General features: G+C 38.7%; 1 protein-coding gene across 5 annotated transcripts in view; it reads right to left on the bottom strand.

Moving 5' to 3' along the window:
• Positions 1-14,140, bottom strand: part of rnf207a (ring finger protein 207a) — a 35,053-nt gene that overhangs the window by 9,143 nt on the left and 11,770 nt on the right. For 4 of the 5 annotated variants that reach the window (XR_015774863.1, XM_088069385.1, XM_042509464.2 and 1 more), the window contains 10 exons: positions 13,687-13,831; positions 13,349-13,430; positions 13,183-13,258; positions 12,571-12,696; positions 10,274-10,320; positions 8,805-8,877; positions 7,354-7,422; positions 6,904-6,972; positions 4,861-4,967; positions 1,536-1,713 (listed from right to left, as the gene is read on the bottom strand). Coding sequence is in view for 4 of the 5 variants with exons in the window: in XM_088069385.1 (XP_087925511.1) it covers positions 1,536-1,713; positions 4,861-4,967; positions 6,904-6,972; positions 7,354-7,422; positions 8,805-8,877; positions 10,274-10,320; positions 12,571-12,696; positions 13,183-13,258; positions 13,349-13,430; positions 13,687-13,831 (972 nt within the window). In the remaining variant the exon portion in view is untranslated. The remainder of the gene's footprint in view (positions 1-1,535; positions 1,714-4,860; positions 4,968-6,903; positions 6,973-7,353; positions 7,423-8,804; positions 8,878-10,273; positions 10,321-12,570; positions 12,697-13,182; positions 13,259-13,348; positions 13,431-13,686; positions 13,832-14,140) is intronic. The other variant, XM_088069390.1, reaches the window with a different exon arrangement.

Below are 14,140 nucleotides of genomic sequence, written 5' to 3'. Positions count from 1 at the left end.
ATTTCAGCCTCTGTTTGGTGCTTGATTTTGTTCTGTTATATTCAGTTTTTCTTCTTCCTGCTCAAACCTTAAATAGAAAGTGATCTATTTTGAGTTTTTGTTGTCTGCAGTCTCCTGAGTTTGGGTACACCTGCTTCAAACCACATGACATCGATATCCATATTATATTGATATATTGTCCAGCCCTACCTTATAGTTATAACGCAGGGGGAAAAGCACATTGTAAACCCCAACAACATGTTAATCATTTTTTTCCATTCAAGTGTAATCCAATTTGTACACTTGCCATGAAATATGTCACAAACATTCATTTCCCACACAGCATAAATTGTAAAAACTTTGGTGATTTTTAAACTTTTATCAAATGTTCACAAGTTAAAATTCTAATTTGTCAGAACACTTTGAATCATGACCATATTTTTATTATTAATAATGCAACAATATTGTAAGGTTGACTATTGTGCTTTTCCCCCCTCCTGTGTTTCTGTGATGTAGTTCCCTCGTTTGTCACACCTGCTCTGCATCAGCCTCGTTAGTCCCGGTCTGCGCCTGAGTTTCTTCCAGCCAATCAGCTCCCTGCCTGTTCTCTTCTTAATCACCTGATTCCTCTCACCTGAGCTTCTCTGCCATTTTCTTTACCTGCACTTCATCTCCTCATCACACTAGTTTGTAATTAAGTAATTTTCATTTCAGCCTTTGTTTGGTGCTTAGATTTGTTCTGCAGTATTCAGTTTTTCTTTTTTCTGCTCAAACCTTATATAGCAAGTGATGTATTTAAGTTTTTGTTGCCTGCAGTCTCTTGAGTTTGGGTCCACCTGCTCCACAACACATGACCATGTCCAGCCCTACGTTATAGTTACAATGCCGTAAAAAAGGCCCACTGGAAATACTTACAGTGTATTCTTTGCAATGTCTTTCTTTCAAGTGGAATACACTTTCTATACTTGCCATGAAATATATTACAAACATCTGTGTCCCCAACAGCATGAACTAAAAAATTAATTTGATTTTCGAACTTGTATCAAGTGTCATCAAGTTAAAATTTTAATTTGTCAAAATACTTTGACTTGACGAAAACAAACGACATTCCCATCAGCCTCAGTTTTCCTTTGTGTTCAGCACTAACTGGCAACACACTAAAGTACGACAGTAAACATGGTAAACACTATACCTGCTAAACATTTTGCTCAAAGCACCAATGTCTCTAAATACAGCCTCACAAATCTGCTCAAATGAATCAGAGTCTGTGAAAATGTGGTGCATCTTCAGAAAAAAAGCCCTGTTTTTCTGACTTAACAGGATTATTATCTCATAATTTTTAGAAAAGTTTCTATGGAAAAAATAATTTCATAGAATTTTTAGAGATATTAATCCTGTAAAGTCAGAAAACAGTAGATTTTTATTTTTTTTTCTTATTTCTTAAGTTAAAGCTTTACACTTCCGTATTGTCCAAATGTTGTTTTGGGGAAAATCATCAGGTTATCTTCAGAAATGAAACTGTAAATATAGGACATCATTGGTCACACAGCACTCACCCTGTAGGTGTTCTCATAGTTGCGGCAGTGCTCTGTGAAAGGTGTTTCCCTTCCCTCGGCCAAGAGGACCTTGGTGCAGATGTTGCGGTGACATGTGGGCCTTCGCCCGCACACTGAGCCCAGGGGCATCTCGCTGAGAGACGGAGAGCGGCAGGACACAGACAGAGGGGACTGGTGCCTGAGGGGGGAGGCGAAGATGACCATGACTGCCTTTTTTTCTCTCATTATTTCTACATTATTCTTCATCAATAAAACATTATGTCTAGCTAACCCCTGTTTCTTATACCACAGGAGGCTTAAAGCTTCATTTTGAAGGAAATGAACTCTATCCATAACATCCTACTGCTAATAACCTATAGACAGGTCTGTTCTGACAGATATTATATAAATATAATGGAGATGTCTGCATGCATTTTTTTACCACTTACTGGCAACCACAGTTTGCAATCATTGCAATCAGTTGGGAATTGTGTGCATACTGCATGCAAAACACTGTGCAGCAGAATTTCCACCATCACAACCTACTCACTACTTTTACTTTACGTAAATATATGCAACTGTGTATATATTTTTTATATATATATTACCTTATCTAAAAAATATATATTTGCTCTGCTTCCACAATCATTAAAATGATTTTTATATTGTATAGTTTTATGTACATTTATGAAAACTGATTCTCATGTGACTCACGTATTACTGTCTCAGTGCACTTGTACAGCTGAGTGCTTCACTCAAGCACACCTCTATATTTCCATCTCTTTTTACATAAAATAAACATTTTACATGTTGTTGAATTACTTTACTGTTAATTCTAAAGCCCCCCCCAAAAAAATTAACTCCCAGTAGGTTGCAGACTTCATTTTCTTTCGTTCTTTTTTTTTCAAAGATGTTTTTGGAGGCAATTTTGCCTTTATTGACAGCTAGGCAGACTGGAAAGCTGGGAGAGAGAGAGGGGATGACATGCAGCAAAGGGCCTTTGGTACTGAACCCTGCAAAGGACTAAGCCTATATGGGGTACACACTCTACCAGGTGAGCTTCATTTTCTAATATGTTTTTGTTTAAAAGTAACCGCATGAAGATTTTTTTCATCAGAAAATGGGAAAAGGGGCTCAGGCCCTACTCTGTAGATGCTCTTTGCTAGTTGGGTATTGTTGTGTATTTGCTCTTGTCTGGCTATATGCTATGTTTGCTCTTTCTATACTTGAGTCCAAAAAAACAAACACACACACACACACACACACACACACACACACACACACACACATATGTACAGTATATACATGCACAGACATACAGTATAACATACACAGTTTCACTCCTGTTGAAGCTGATAATGAAGAGGTGTGAGTGTTCGGAGTGACACATGATGAGATGTGTGATCTGTGTATATTTGTTACACAAAACACTCACCTCTCTTCACCATCACCTTCACCAGGAGTGTGACAGTGTGTGCGTGCAACACATACAACGAGATAAACATACATTTATCTTGGTTCTAGGACCACAGTCTTGGCTCCATGCCTAACACAGCATAACTGCCCTGAAGCCATTCTGCAGAAGCCTGGGTGTGCATACATCCTCTCACATCCCCATACGAATGTTGTCCTCTGAGCATCCAGGCTGTGTCCAAGCACAACCAATTAAAGACACTGCCAGTGCTTATGCGGCAGTATCTATTACTTGAAAGAACATGGCTGTACAACTTCACTTCTGTTTTGTGAAATTATGATACAAACAGGGCTGGCCAGCTGGCCGACCACCAATCCTGCATCCTGCATTAGTGGCTCAGAAGAAGAGGAAGGAGCTTTCAGACAGCAACTGAAGATGTATCAGACACAACAACATATTCAGTTGCACTGAGTAACGGGCTACACTGTGTGGGCGGCTTTCTGAACAACCATACGGCGAGAAAAAGCTCATTTCCTCCTCCGTCTGTGAACTGAAGTATGTGGTGGACTTGAAAAACTGTGGGCTCGAGCACCTTGTGTAACCACTATTATCTTTGTGTCAGTGGCATCAACAGGCATTCACTGAAGACAGCAGAAATGACTGACTCTGACCCTTTTACGCAGTCTGTAAAACACATTCACTTGAACCTACAATCATATATAAATATCCAAGAAATTCAATTAGAAAAGCTAGGGTTCACGTAGCAAGTAAAGGCGCCTCACATGCTCAGGACACTCCATAAAGAAGAATAAACTAGTTAAATAATAAAAATTCATACAAAATTACCTGGTGGGCTCCCACTCCTTCCTTCTGGCCCAGTGTTGATGCAACAGAGGACCTGTCTAGAACATGTACCCTTCTCTCTCTGCCACACACATATCATCCTCGGCATATCCAGCCTCCGTCCTCCCATCACTGATGCCAATTAAAGACTAAAACTGTGACATCAGCAGCCCGGAACAAAGCGGCCCGACCGCTCACTGCATGCCAACTTCCAGATGAATCCTGGAGGGTTCTGTGAAATTATGATAAAAATAGTGCCAGCCGGTCGGCCACCAATCCCTGCCCACTTTGCGTCTTGCACTGGCAGGGCGCTAAGCAAGTTGGAAAGGAGAGTTGTCAGTATGTTGGCATTAGTGGGTGGGCTTAAGGACCTGTGAACAGTTGGGGTGGACAGTGATGTGGAAAAAAATCAGTCAGAGGAGTGTGTGTACGTGACGTGAAGGGAGAGGGACAGGACTGAGGAACAGTGATGGGTGTTTAGATAAAGGTTGTGTTTACTGTGTGATTTGATGTAACTCTTAAAGGAATCTATGAAGTTATATAACTAAATGGCATTGTGAAAGGACTCTTAGATTTTTGGGGTTTTCAGCTACTTAATTTAATTCAATAAGCCTCTAAATAAAAAAAATAAAAAAAACACAAACTAAAAATGAAAACATCCTCTTCCAGGAACTGTTAACTTAGCACCATGATTGTGGCCTGGCTGCAGCAAAAAGAGGGCTTTCTAAAACAGGATCAACTGCCTCCTTCCCAGTCCCCGTGCGACGAGGTGAGTTACATAAACGTATCAGTGCACAGAGCTTACAGATAGACAGCATTTCTGCCATACTGGGACTCAGCGTGGCGCCTCCTTTCCTCTCGCTGCAGTCATCACTGTCTACCATCTGCACTTGCAAAACCATTTGGGGATTTTGAGTTTGGATTCTTCACAAGTGTGAAATTTGTGGCCCAGACTTTTTGTTTTCTTGGAAGAATCCAAAGACGCAGCAGTGAAATTTAGGCAGTGGAGGCACATTGTACAATAAAACCTCTCAGTAAGGGATAACTTAGTGATTTAATTTGTCTGATATTTGGCAGAAATGATCTCACCTTGCTGAGACATTAATAGATCCGGCAACAGAGGGAGGGCAGCGCTGAGCCAGCAGCAGTAAGGGCTCCAGACTCCGAGCAAACTCATTCCTGTAGTCAGTGTTGATCTAAAGGAAGACAGAGATTAAGTCACTTCATGCATTTTATCAATTCAAAAAGAAATTATAATCAAATACTTGCACATAGGGCCTATGTCTGCCTTATTATTCTTAATTATTTATTTTTTTTAATATAAAAGAAAAGAAAGAAAGAAAGAAAGACATGAGGTCCATTCCTTCAGTTAAACCTACAATATATTAAAAAAATAGAAAGACTGTAACAACAGCCATTTTTATTATTATTTTAATTAATTATTATTATTTAATGCAAAAACAAGTATGATTAAAAAAGAAAACAAAATAAAACAACTATCATACCAGTCATAGTGTGAAGCAACAACAGGTGTACTGTATCTGTATTTGTATCAGTTTAACCGAAAAAATTATCTGTCTTTGTATCTGTATTTGGAAAGAAGTCCGGCAGTGGGTGTGGTTTATACAGGAAGTCACATTATATTGGGCAAATGTTGTATTTCTAACTTATTATTAACTGGCAATTCAATTTTTGTTCATTCAAAGCATCAAATTGATTTAAGAACTGTATATGATTTATTAGGAAGTATATTTCTTTTTTTTTTTTTAACTAAACTAAATAAATCATGCCCAGGAAATTAATATTTAAATAAATGTAAATATAGACATAAATAAATCAATAAACAAGATAACATTTTTTTAAAAGGACATTTTTCAAAGGACTGTCATTATTTATTTTAGAGGACCTTTATTTTCTGATACCACATTTATTTCCCTTTTCACATTTATCTGTTTAAAAAAACATGAAATACTTGGTAGGGTGCAAAATAACAAACAACTTCAGGTAGAATAAAAACCTTTTTCTATTGCATTGCATAACATTCAAATTATCTGTTTACATTAAGAACCATGGATAAACATAAAATGGGTTTGATTTAATTTCACTTGTTTTATCAGAAAAATATGAAATTTTTCTTGCATCCCATGATAACAACTATTTCACATAAATACAGAAATACAAAACAACATTTAACCAGACAAAAAAGGCCACAAATCACATCACACATTATGAAAAGTGGATGCAGTGCAACAAAATAATCAGTCTTATTACACTCATAACCCAGGTATATAGGTATATAACCCAGGTACGCTGAGGCTACTTCGAAGCCATAATCTGATTTAGTAGTTTGACAATCGATCAATCGAAGCCTGTGGGACTCTAAATCATCTGTGTGACGGCAAAAGCTGATATTCTTCAAATAAAGTGTGAGAGGGGTTTGATGTAATATTAACAGCCAGAGACAACGTAGTACGCTGTCTGAAAACTTGACTCAAGCATTTGACTCACAATCGGTGAGCGGATTTCTTGCAGTCTTGGTGTTTTAAGCTGAACAGAGAAAAAACTACACACTGATTCCATACAGCAAGACACTCTGCATTACATAATGGGAAAACAGTGATAGGATCTGCATATTTGCTCCAACTGACCTCTGTGTCCACCTTAGCTTTTTCTTGTAAGACTTAACTTTTGTCATCTTTTCCATTTTTTAGCCTTGTTGATTATTGCAAAGTTCTGATTGTTATCTTTTCTTCATGTGGATGTTTTATAACGGGTTTTACGAGCTTTGCTTCCTTATCCTCCCACATGTGCTTTGATGTTGTTTTGTCTGCAGATTAAAATTAGGCTCTGAGCTAAATCTGCCACGCTTACATCATATCGATGTTGACTAATGTCTTGTCCCACCGCGCCTTCTCAGTCGTGATAAATAAGTGAATAAGTGACTAAGGTTCCCATTAGAAGGCGCTGAACTCAACTCCCTCACAAGAAAAATGGTTCTGGGCTTCAGGGCCACAGAGGAGAGAGAGGTGAAACTGCACTGGGAACAAGTGAAACAACTTATCAGTTCACTGCAGTGAATTATATTCTGAACGTAACCTTTTCCAGCTCTGCATGAAGGCAGTTCCCACTCACTTTGCTGCTCTGCACTGGTCTCAGTCGATGAGGGAGCTTTACAATCCTCTTCAGCCTCTCCATGAGCTGCTGTGTAAGCAAGAACATCCGGTTGTGATTCAGTGACCTGTTTCACCTCGCTGACACATTATGGACAGCCTCCGCTTAAAAACCAATTCAGTCCTACTACTGTAATCTTTTTCAGAATAAACTTTAAGCTCTTTGTGATGTTCAGTAAACAAAGTGCTCTCATAATTACTGATAATATATTGTTCATAGTGAGATATCACATAAACACAGTGAACCATCCCCTTTTCTTGTTTGTATTCCCAACCCTTTATATATTTGTTTTTGTTTTTTTTTTTACTTTTTGGGTTATGTTTGTACTTTCTTACTCCACATCTTGCGCTGTTCTCATGAAATGCAATAATAAAAAAAAAAGAAGCTCATAATTTATGCAGCTATACTCACATAGCCCATGTCCAAAAACTCAAACTTGTTAGCTGAGCTGAGGAAGGCCGAGCAGGTGACGAGGTGAACCTAAAAACATCAAGATATTTGAAGTTAGATTCAGATGAGCTATATGGAATATGAGAAACCAACAGACTAAAAATGATAGTATTATTAAAGGGACAGTCCACGTCAGAATCAAAAATATATTTGACTCTTACCTGTAGTGCTATTTATCATTATAGCTTGTTTTGATGTGAGTTGCCAAGTGTCTGCATTCTCTCAAATTAAATGGAATAAGATGGCACTCGGCTTGTGGTGCTCAAAGCAAAAAGAAATAAAACAAATAAATACATGTAAAAAAAACTCAACAGCAATGCAGGACCCGTTACTTACAATAAGTCACAGACCTTGTTATGAGCAGTTTCATGTCAAAACAATTTTCTTACTGTATCACTGTGCAGAAGGAAGCGTGCACGTACTCATGGATGAGAGGCTCGAGACAGTGTGAGATTTAAACATCAGTGGCGTCCTCCTCAGCTGAGCTCAGTGGTGCTGGGTGAATTAGCAGCAGATGCACGCTTTCTTCTGTGCAGTAATAGATGACGGGTGTAGTTTCGTATAGTAAACGGGTCATAATTCCTGGAAAGAGACATTGTTATTGAGTTTTTCAAATGTTTGTTCTTTTTTTTTTGCGCGTTGAGGACCACAAGCCAAGTGCCATCTAGGTCCATTTCATTAAAGAGAAGGCAGACATCTCTATGGTGGATATCTCCGACACTCTGCAACAAAACAACCTAGACTGATAAACAGTGCTGCAGGTGAGAGTAAAAATATCATTTTAATTTTGGGGTGTACTGTCCCTTTAAATCCATCCTAAAACTAACTGCATGCTTAATATGATAAGAATAATCATCTCCAGGGGCGCCCTGAGGCTCAGTTGGTAGAGCGGGCACTGCAGCAGTCGCAGGTTCGATTCCAGCCTCAGTCCTTTGCTGCTTGTCAACCCCTCTCTCCCTTTCACGCTTTAGCTGTCCTGTCCAAATAAAGGCAAAAAAGCCCAAAAAATAATCTTAAAAAAATAAATAAATAAAAAAGAATAATCATCTTCATTGCCCATTAGCATATAGAAGTGCAGGCAGTGGTGGAAAGTAACTACATTTACTCAAGTACAGTTTTCTGGTACTTGTACTTTACTTGGGCATTTCCACTTTATGCTACATCGTACTCGACTACTGGCAGCTGGAGGTACTGTTGTGGATCAAGATTTTTCTCAGTTGATTTAATTTAAACAATCAGGGCCCTAAAAGGCTGAGTTATTATGGATATTTCACTCAAAAAAAGCAAAGATTAAGGAAAAGTTTTAAAACTGAACACAAATTTGTGCGTCAGAACTTTGTTTTCTCTTCTTTCGTGGCCCATTAATCCTCCCACAACTCCTCAGATTCATTGTGTGATTTATCTTACTCTACCTGCAGTGTTGGTAGGAGGGCAGTAAGGTGTGAGAGCTGCTCCTTTAGTGCTTTCTCCTTCTCCTCGTGTTGACTGCAAACACACACACACACACACACACACACACACACACACACAAACATGTAACGCTACACCTTCACATACATGCCTGCCGAAATACTCAGAGGATTCAGCTCAGATAGTGCAACCACAAAAAACATCCTCCATATTTCCAGAAGCTAATCTATCTGTCTTCTCTGTCTGTAACACACATACACATGCACAGACGCAGGGCCGGACACACAAAGCCTGACATAAATAGCCTTTAACACCCTTCCGGGAACCCAGCCACTGGACGGCTTCCAGGCAATGGAGAGCGAGAGAGAGAGATGGAGGACACAAAAAAAATCTCATTAAAGATCCCCACAGAGTGCAACCCGATACACTCTCGGACATGCACAAAATTGTTCTCATTCAATCACTTGGAGCGCACGCCGAAAAAGAGAAGTGCTCAGAAATAATTCAGATATTTTCTTGTGGAAACTGGAAAATGGCATTTTGCAGATAAAACTCACTTTTTTAATCTCTGCATATGTTTTCATGCACCGTATATGCCAGTGATTAGTCATTAATCTCGCATATAATTGAACTGATGTGCTATAATTTGATTTTAGAGACTAATTAGTTTCAAACCCAGAATGACATTAAATCAAACTTTAATGACTGTGGTGGGGATGTTGTAATTATTTCAGTGGCTGGATGCTTGTGAGGTAATACTAATTTAATAGTTTGGGTGGCTGTCATCATGCTTCTACAAAGTAATTTCTTAATTTTCACCGCTTTACAGTTTTGTTTCTGCACAAGCAAGCAGCTGCAAAGTAAGTAACATCATGGCAGGCTGCTACAAAAAAAAACTATGCTTCTCTTCTCAGGACGATATATTGTGTTGAACAGCACATTAATGGGTGCTGCAGCAAACACAAGTCGCTGGTGTTTCGGCAGTTCAGACAGTAGGTGCCAAAGGTGCTCTGTTTTTATTTAAAGTGGAGGAAACTCATCCAGGTTTTACTGCAGCTATTATTGATATTATGGACACGAGAAAGTCTATAATTCACATACTGTGTATTTGTGCACCGATACTTTTCAGCTGACTACCTTCCCATTGATTGGATCCAGGCACATGCTGCAACCACTGGCTTTAAATCTGTAATCCTGCTGAGGTGGTTTTAATTCAGTACCATGCTTTGTTGAAAAGAAAATCACCCAAGAAAATGTGTTTGGTGAGGAAAGAGATTATTGCAGAGCAAACAGGGTGCTGCTATTCATCACCTCAAGTACAATAAAGTGACATACAATGGAAAAACTATCAAGAGATCCAATGACAGCAGGAAAATAGCTTTCAATTAGGTAAATATTATGACACAAGCTTTAAGGCAACAAAAGAGCATTTTCACAAAAGAAGTTTAAATCTTTATATATTTAATTTTACCTCTGAGCTGCTTTCAGCAGAATCTTCTTCCTCTCTGCTAGTTTTTCCTGTCAGATAAGAACAGAAAAAACAGACATTGTTATTCCTTACACTGCTGTGAAAATCGCCTCAAGCTCTTAAATACCTAATGAATTTTCAAGATTGTGGAGGAAAAAAATAGGTGTAAAATCCACAGTGTGGTGTCTGCTCTCTTTGATTGTTCATTATGCAGAAAAAAACCCTCTTTTCTCACAGTTAGGCCAACAGAGACCTCCTGTGGCCAAGCAGTGCTAATGATGTCAGATGGAGCGTTTTAATCTTAATTTTATTTCTAACTTTCAGAGACATGATTTGACAGTGACTGATGTCGACATTTAATAATTTATCAAATATTTACACCACAGGACTGTCAGATAAAAACTCCAAAATGTATTTGCTACCTCACCAGCTGTTTGAAATGATAGTAATGCTTCTAATAGTTAGTGGAAATATTAAAGGAATACTTTGCCCACAAAATGTCAATTTGTGTATCAATTACTCATCAAATGTAACCTTCAAATTCTTCATTGATTTAATTAAAGGGGAAACATGTTCAACAACCATTATAATATCAAAACCACCGTTTACAAATTCTCACACAACTCGTGCTGTATAATCCCAGCCCTATTTATCCCGTTATGCGCTCAGTAGTTCCCACATACATGCATTTTCACTAAAACATTATATACAAAACACATCTGCATATCTAATGCACGGACAGGTAGCACACCTGTGCTTGAACAATGCACAATCGAATGCACGAGCAGAGTTGAAATGCACCCACTTGCACATGCATACTACTGGTATGTAGTTACCAGTTTTTGGAAGTTGTGGGAGAATTTGTAAATGGATGTTTTGATATAATTTTGCTATTGTAAAGTGTGGACCCCATTTGCTTCACTTCATAAAGAATTTTCTCTGGTTTTGGATTCTTCGTTTACAATAAGGGCAAGCAAGAAAAACAGTTTTTTCAAGAATTTACCTAACACGGGACAAGTAATTTATTTAATTATCATTTTGTGGGTGAGGTATTTCTTTGAGATACACTAGAAGGAGCATAGTTATACTGTCCATACGTCACATTTAGACACAAAGTTTTTGGAAGATATTTTTTGAATGGACAATGATTTGATCTTTTGACCTCATGGTTTGGTTTTTGTTCTGATATGCATCGTCAATCATGAGATCTTGTGTGTGTGCCTTTCCAAGTCAGCTCCAATCAGCTAAATTTACCACAGGTGAACAAAATCAAGGTGCCAAAACCAGATCAAGAGAAATGGACAAATTTCCAGTGGTCATAGGAAAGGGTCCAAATACTTATGTCATTGTGATATTTCATTTTTTTCTTTTTGATAAATTTGAAACAAAAAAAAGTGTAAAATCTTGTTTTCTCTCTGTCATTATGGAGTACTGAAGTATGACTGCAATGTTGTGGTCAAGACCACCTAAACAGAGACCACATCAAAACCAAATCAAGGTGAGTCCCTCACTGCATGACACACTTAGGACAAAATGTGGAACACGTAAACAAGAGGCACTCCTAAAATTAATCTTAAAGATCCACTTTTCCATAAAAATACCCACAGAAAACAAATGAAGATTCTTCTTCAGTCACCTTTTTTTATTGGCACACAGTATGCGTGTACCTTTAAGTGTACAGGGAGAAATGTCTTGATGAAAAAATGATCAAAAGGCATTTCAGGGTTGGTTTTATGTGTGGGGATTTTCCTTTGTTTTTATGAGCAAAGAGCTGCTACGGAGCTGAAAGAACTTTGCCATCTTTATGAAACACTCCTCTTTGAACAGGAAAACAGGACATTTAATAACATCCCCTCAGTTGCTAGGCCGTGAAATAAAAAAGTCCTCTTTGTTTGAGACCGAGACAAGACCAAGTAAAACATTTGGGTGAGTGTGACCTGAGACTGAGACCTTCAGAAAGTGGTCCCGATACTGATCTCGGGTACTACAACACTAGCAGACTGAAAAAAATCAAAATTTAAACAATAAACAATAAACAATTTTATCATAGAGCTGCAACATAACATAATGTGAGAAAAATGTAGGGGTGTGAATACTCTCCGAATGCGTTGTGTAAGTGTGTGGTGCCCTTTTTTAAACATTTTGACCTGACAAGGACTCAACTGGAATCAAAACACTGTCCATTTAGAGAAATTTGTGGTTTCAAGTCAGCATGCAGGAGCTCGTCTTTTCAATGAGTGATTAGGTGATAAAAAAACAACAAGTTGAGAAAATAAATCACATCAGGATCATTATATAACCTGCAAGCTGTTGAACAGAGTACAGATTGCACTCTCCTCTTCCTCCACATTCAGACACACTTCCCCGATCATCGCTCTCAGCAGAACGATCGCCTCTCGAGCCGAAGTCTGCAGCTCCTTCACCACCTACAGATGGAGGTTTGCTGTCAGAGAGAAGGCCACATAGACGACTGCACGGCCATTTGTCATCACAGCATCACAACTTCAAGCTTGCGAGCATCATTGAGGCTATTTTGCTATATTGCTCATGCAATTATCATTAAAATCCTTTGTAAAGTTTTGAGTCAGAGCACCCAAAGCAGAACTACTTATGTTACATCACTCATATCATATAAATAACCATATGCTGTGGTGCAAAACTACATAAAATAAAAGTAAAATGACAGCTTTTGTTTTTAAGTTTTTGGATGTGACCCCAGTTCATTCAGCAAAGCTCAAAATATCACCAAAAAATAGTCCTCATTTATATGTTTATGTATTCAAATTGCATTGTAATGAGCTACACAAATTCTGAGTACACCTGCACTGCATCTCACAATATCATCACCGCCGCTGAGTGCTTGAATTATTCATGATGCCAAATGTGTAGATGAACAGACTCGACTCTCTCACCAGCACAGCCTGGTCCAACATCTCACAGCCCTGCACGTAAGCTGTTTCAATATCAATGCAGTGAGTCCGACTCTCCCTGTGGTAAACAAACAACACCTCGTTTAATGTGCGTGGAGAGGAGGAGGACTTCTGACAGCCGTGCATCTTGTGTCGTGTATTCACTCACACTTGCATGTCTCTGAAGCACTTGATGCAAAGCATGGACTTATTCTCTGTTGAGAACAGGATGTAGGGCTCCTCGTGGAGAGCTGCGGAGACAGAGACGCCTTTTAACCTTGGCCCACAGGAGCGTGAGAGTTAATACCAGCATGTTTGTGATATGCAAACACAAGAGCCTTCAGAATATATAAACACAGGTTGGCTAATTAAGTCTAGCATAAAGTGTCAATGTTGTGTCTTCACTGCTTGGGAAATGTAAGCAGAGCACAGGAGGAGCAACATGCTTCTGCACCGGTGCCTTGTTGGCGGGTTGTTCTTCTTGAGTAAATTACAGGTGGCACTCACAGCACTTCCTGTGTTTGGCTCGTGTGCGTTTGGCCAGGGATACAATCTCATGGTGGGAAAACATTCTGGCCTTGTGAGTCAACTCCCTGCAGGCGCTGCAAAGTGGCTGGCTGCAAGTGTTACAGTAGTACATCACCCCTGCGTCCTGAACAAAGACAAAAAAAACAGAAGAAAAGCAATTAAAGTAGAGCAAGACTTACATTGTTTAAAGCTGCACAAAGTCATATTTGATGAAAAATACACCTTTCTCAAAGGTACAATGTGTGCAATTTTAAAAATTCACACTTTGACGCCCCCAGGTGGTAGTATGAAAGAAGACACTGTGGCAGCAAGGGATTTGAACACTGAGATGAACACCAATTTTCACTGCGATTGACTCATTTCTATACAAACAAACACTGACAGTGTTAAACTTTTTGTATAATTGCACACTTTACATAAAAAATAAACTAAT

Source organism: Plectropomus leopardus, chromosome 2 (assembly GCF_026936395.1).
Source record: "Plectropomus leopardus strain MGB_pleo_1.0 chromosome 2, ASM2693639v1, whole genome shotgun sequence".
Classification (NCBI taxonomy): Eukaryota; Metazoa; Chordata; class Actinopteri; order Perciformes; family Serranidae; genus Plectropomus; species Plectropomus leopardus.
Note: the sequence above shows the minus strand (reverse complement) of the source record. Positions and strands in the feature narration are given on the sequence as shown.